Source organism: Chrysoperla carnea, chromosome 3, assembly GCF_905475395.1.
Source record: "Chrysoperla carnea chromosome 3, inChrCarn1.1, whole genome shotgun sequence".
Lineage (NCBI taxonomy): Eukaryota > Metazoa > Arthropoda > Insecta > Neuroptera > Chrysopidae > Chrysoperla > Chrysoperla carnea.
In genome coordinates this window covers 2501881-2507095 of record NC_058339.1, presented here as the reverse complement: position 1 = coordinate 2507095, position 5215 = coordinate 2501881, and the positions used below count along the sequence as shown (strand labels likewise).

Below are 5215 nucleotides of genomic sequence, written 5' to 3'. Positions count from 1 at the left end.
TTCACTTCCAAAAATGCAAAATCAAACGTATTCAATCAGATGTCTTAGTTCTAGTATTAGACGAAGGAATAAAGTTCGAAAAATTTCAGAAGTAAGTCGAATTTGAATGCGGTTTTCGGCATTCGATTTATTAAAGCGCCAGGAAATTTTATAAGAAATTAAAAATATGCAATTAGCATAGTTAATATGCTTTTTTTAATTTTTATTTATAGTTGCATTTTAAAATGGCCGTTAATATTAAATTCATAATTCGGTTTATAGTGATGAAAATGATATCAAACTTGCTACACAGGGGTTTTTGGGGTCGGCTGAACACGAGTATCGTGACAGAATTGGTCTCAGATCAGTCCAAGCTCGTTTTTTGGTGGATTTTAGGATGGCTGAACATGAAAATCGTGACAGAATTGGTGTCAGAGGTACTGTGGTGTAGGATGGTTTGTATCATGAAGGTTATAGAACAGGAGAAAGATCGCTATGTACTAAAGCATTAGCGTACCTATCCCTAAAAATTTGTAGAATTTATAGTTCATTTTTAAGCCACCAGCCGCGCTGTCATCAAGAGGTAGTATCTGTGAAGTTAGCATTTTATGAGTAGATGAAGTTAGTTGCATAATGTTCAAATTTTCTTCGCGGCATCGGTGAGAAAATAATCGTGCTCCGTAATTTTTTAATTTTTGACAAAAAGAAACATTACAAAATGGTGAAATATTGTATTGTGCATGGATGTACAAGTGGTTTACCATCGGATCGGAAAAATTTAGTGAAAAACAATTTACGTCAGCCATCGTTATTTAAAGTACCAAAGGTAATATCTTCATACGTTATCGATTCATAGCTGCACATTGAAATATTGAATGTGTAAAATAATTATTTGCTTAATTAATCATGTTTTTTTTTAAAATAAAATCAATCTTTATTGACCTTTCAAGAAATTGTTGAAATTAAGGTTAATTACAAAATTTGCATGTGTTTTGAAATTCTCAAAATTTATTTATTCACTTTTAGAATAACGTATTGAGGGAAAAATGGGCAAAAGCTTTATCACAACAATTGACTCCAAATCAGTTTGTGTGTGAGAAGCACTTTCGCGAAGAAGATATTAAAAAAGCTGATCGAATAATTATTAATGGAGCTGAAACTATCATCCCTCACGAAAGGTGGACTCTTTTGAAGGATGTCATTCCAATAAACCTTCAGGACTTGGAAATGGACATTTCTGAAGAGGTTTGCGAATGCCACAATTACTATTTTAAGATGATATTGAAATTTAAAAAATATCAAATCTGTTTACTTTACTTTTAAATTGTTTTTTTGTTTTTTTTTTTTGTTTTTTTTTTTTGTTTTTTTTTGCCACAGCAAGTTCCATTAGTACAGAATGACATTAATAACTGTCAAATCGAAAACCTGGATTGCACACAACCCTCGTTACAAATTTAAGAGATTTAAGAGAAGATTCTCCATCAGTAGAACTCCATCATACGGAATCACCAGAGATTGTAACACCAATGATGTAAAAGAATTACATATTATTATGTTTGTCATATTGTTTTAAATTTGCGAGATTTTTTTTTTTTTTTTTGTACATAATTTTCAACATTAGGTCATTATCTCGGACTCGTCTCAACCATCATGTGTTACACTAGAAAAGATCCATGCTCATTTTCACTCAATACTGATGCAAGGATGGTGTTATTTTGCTTATGATGAAGAGTTGATATTTAGTCATATCAATATTTGCACCCGAAAAGAAGATATTAATTTAACTATTGCCAATAACCTTTCAGTGAAGGTACATAATTTTCTCATGCTTTTTTAAATAATTTTATCTATTCATAATGTATACAGAGCAATTTATTGTAATTTATTAAGTTTTGCTCACAAAATCATTTCTAATACAACAGGTTTCTTTCTCTCAACGACCAGAAATTGCTATCGATGATACAATATCATCTATAGATGATATAAAAATTTGTATGAAAACTTTGCAAGACACTATTTTATGTGAAGGAACTGGCATACCCTATAGGTACGATAGATTTTATTCCATTTCTTTTAGTATAAATAAAAATCTCATGCTTTTTCCATTTCTTATATTTTTGGTTTTTGATGCAGAGAATTTGCTTCAAACTGCACTGGGAAGGTATCTATAAATGATTATAAGCGTTGGCGGCAGAATCCACGATGTCCATGGTGTCGAAGTCTACGTCAACGACTTCAGCGAAAAAAGGGTACTGATGCCAGTAAATTCAAAGTGCGAAAAGTTCAAAAAGTCATTGAAAGGTTCAAAAAACGGTGTCATCGAATTTCTCGTAAAGTAAGATAAACATTATTTATTGAAAATTAACTTCAAATTCACTTAAAATTAATTTTGTTGTATTATTTACTAATGTTTAGACGGAGATACTGGAACATCAGTTTAGAATTGCTAGAGCAGAGTGTGCTCAACGTTCTGAGGAAATTATTAGAAAAAAAATAACAGAGCTCCCAGAATCTCAGCAAATTACAGTTTTGACTTGCTTTAATGAAGCAAAACTTAAAAATAATAAAATGCGCCGTTACGATTTGTCTTTGGTATATGAGTGTATATTGTTTAGATTAAAAAGCAGTAATGCTTATAATTTTATTCGTGAGCGAAATATTCTACCTTTTCCTCATCAAGATACACTCAATAAATATATTCAAAAGATAAGTGCGTCGGCTTTTGGGTTCCAAACTGCTCTTTTTGATTGCTTAAGAACAAAAGCATCATGTATGAACGTGGAAGATCGCCGTGGAATTTTACTTGTTGACGAAATGCAGCTTGCATCAGCAATTTCGTTTGATCGGCAGAGAATGGAATTCACTGGATTTGTAGATTTAGGACGACATATTCCAGATCACCAAAAAAATGTTGCTAGAGACCATGCATTGGTGTTTATGTATGTTCCATTCCGTGGTCGATGGGTGCAAGCTTTGGCCTGTTTCATTTCCAAGAATGCTACTACCAGTTCAATTTTACATCAACTGATTTTGGAATGTATCATTCTTATGGTTATCATTCTTATCTTAAACGCTGATTTTTATGTGGATGCTGTAACAAGTGATGGAGCACAAACAAACAGAGGAGTCTGGAATATTTTAGGAATTTCTGAAGATTCCGAATTTTGTGAACATCCGTGTAACCCACGCCGAAAACTGTTTATGTTTTCAGACTTCTGCCATCTCATAAATAATGTTCGGAATAGTGTTATTCAACATTCATGGTTTCAGGTAAAATTAATATTCATCTATTTAAAAGAAATAATACGATCATAAGAAACTAACGTTTTTTTCGAAACAACTACTGAATAGTACTTCTTCTACTTACTATTCATACGATATTTTAGACTCCATACGGCATAGTCAAAAAACGTCACTGGGAAGATGTGTTGAATATGGAGAAATATGACGCCCCTAATTTGAAAATAGCTCATAAGCTGTCACTAACTCATCTTAACCCAATTGGTTATCAGAAAATGAAAGTTTCCTTAACATTTGAAGTGAGTTGTTCCATTCATATTTAATAAACATGATTAGAAATATAAAATTATAATGGCATTGGAACATCTCTTTTTTAGTACTTCTCGAGACCCGTTGCAGATGCTATGGAAATGCTATCGAAGAAAAATATTAGTTTGAGAGATTCTATGCCGTCACAGCGTTTCATCCTGATGATTGATGCTTTAATCAGAGCTATGATGTCGAGAACCCCATTGCAAGCTTTGAAATATTCACAATCGGAAGTATGCCCTGAAAGAGAGGTAAAAAAAACATGTATTTTACCATTGATTTGCTGTTTCTCTAAAAAGCGTTGATTAATTAAAATGAATTAACCTACTAAGATAACCATTTTGAAGTCAATCGTGACCGTCTTTAAAATATTTTAAATTTTTTTTAGAACGTCAGTCGCCGTCACGCAGGTGAAAGCTGTTCATCTGTTATACTTCATTTTCTCTCCAATATAAAATGAAATACATGATTATTTTGATCTTCTAGAAATCAATGGTAACAAAGAAAATGTCATTCAATTTTTCATTATGACAAATTCATGGAGCTGATAAGTTTTTACATAATAATTGACAAATACAGATAAATAAAGCATAACTTTGTCGATTATTTTATAAGAAAAAATTCAATTCTCTGGATTTGTTTTAATGAAAAATGAATTGAAACTTGAGATTAATAATTAGGTACTTCATTTTATTCTAGCTGTGTATTCAACTGACCTGGAGTTCCAGAATTTCTCATCATTGTATTATTCAGTACAGTATGTACCCATTTCAGTCTCAACATGTGGCACAAGATGTAGCTGTTAATTTTACTTTATATAGAAATATTATCAACTCTTCTCATATTTTAAGCTTTTCTTTACAGTTTACTCGTGATTACTCTCTCATATGCATGAAATTTTTTGTTCTTTTTCGAGTACTTTTTTAAAAAACTATAGCATACTATTCTTTTATATTTTATATAGAAACAACATCAGTAATGTTTTGTTATTGTAATATTTTGTTGTAATATTTTGTTGAATTTTTTTAAGTTATGCTATATAATGATCTATGCGTTTACTTTCATTATTTTTACAAAATAAAGCTACCTGTTAAAATTATTTGTTTTTGTGTTCATTAACAGGCTATAAATGACTTCCTATATTTCTTGGAACAATGGGATAGATTAGATATGTCTGGTAATGTTCTGATTCCCATAAGTAAAAGCACTCGGACAGGTCTCAAAGTGAGTTTAAATGGTGCTTTGGGGCTACTCAATTATCTGCATGATGAATGCAATTATATTTATTTGATGACGTCTCGTTTGTACCATAGATTTGTCCAATAGGATCCCATAGAGGTAGTCATAGCTATTTATTTTATTATTATCACAAATATGATTAGCAGATGTTCTTAATTCATTTCAATATGTGATTGTTTCCAGTTATTTATTATAGATTTTTGATTGTAGCGCTTCTTCTCTATGATGCGAAACGCTTGCGGATCTAACGATCATCCAGATCCTAAGCTCTTTGGACAAGTTTTCAGGCTGGCGTCATGTTTCTCGCTGGTCAAACCACCAAAAGGTTGCAATGTCAGTGGGTCTGAGCTTTTGTCAACACTGATGCAGACAAAAGACTCTTTAAGTATTGCACAGAAACCCAGAAACGAGTGGTTAGCCAAGTTGGATGACTTGGTTGATGGTAACT

General features: G+C 31.8%; 2 protein-coding genes across 2 annotated transcripts; both read left to right on the top strand.

The window, feature by feature from the left end:
- Positions 1-643: 643 nt before the first annotated feature.
- Positions 644-3056, top strand: LOC123294764. The gene is made up of 8 exons (XM_044875902.1): positions 644-805; positions 1006-1224; positions 1357-1510; positions 1601-1789; positions 1902-2026; positions 2113-2314; positions 2395-2943; positions 2988-3056. Exons 3-8 carry the CDS (start codon positions 1376-1378, stop codon positions 3054-3056), a joined length of 1269 nt encoding a protein of 422 aa, XP_044731837.1. The 5' UTR covers positions 644-805; positions 1006-1224; positions 1357-1375.
- Positions 3057-3169: 113 nt separating this feature from the next.
- Positions 3170-4309, top strand: LOC123294936. Its single transcript, XM_044876134.1, has 5 exons — positions 3170-3249; positions 3366-3518; positions 3597-3779; positions 3917-4023; positions 4228-4309. The coding sequence occupies exons 1-4, from the start codon at positions 3181-3183 to the stop codon at positions 3986-3988; spliced, it is 477 nt and encodes a 158-aa protein (XP_044732069.1). The 5' UTR covers positions 3170-3180; the 3' UTR covers positions 3989-4023; positions 4228-4309.
- The last annotated feature ends 906 nt before the right edge of the window (positions 4310-5215 follow it).

What these genes read in the sequence shown, in the direction of transcription:
- LOC123294764 (XM_044875902.1), top strand. Translation starts at nt 1,376, where the DNA reads ATGACATTAATAACTGTCAAATCGAAAACCTGGATTGCACACAACCCT. An exon ending in GAGATTGTAACACCAATGAT is followed by an intron (nt 1,511 to 1,600) that starts GTAAAAGAATTA and finishes TTTCAACATTAG; the next exon opens with GTCATTATCTCGGACTCGTC. An exon ending in TTCCATTCCGTGGTCGATGG is followed by an intron (nt 2,944 to 2,987) that starts GTGCAAGCTTTG and finishes TGCTACTACCAG; the next exon opens with TTCAATTTTACATCAACTGA.
- LOC123294936 (XM_044876134.1), top strand. Translation starts at nt 3,181, where the DNA reads ATGTTTTCAGACTTCTGCCATCTCATAAATAATGTTCGGAATAGTGTT. An exon ending in TTCAACATTCATGGTTTCAG is followed by an intron (nt 3,250 to 3,365) that starts GTAAAATTAATA and finishes ACGATATTTTAG; the next exon opens with ACTCCATACGGCATAGTCAA. An exon ending in AAGTTTCCTTAACATTTGAA is followed by an intron (nt 3,519 to 3,596) that starts GTGAGTTGTTCC and finishes TCTCTTTTTTAG; the next exon opens with TACTTCTCGAGACCCGTTGC.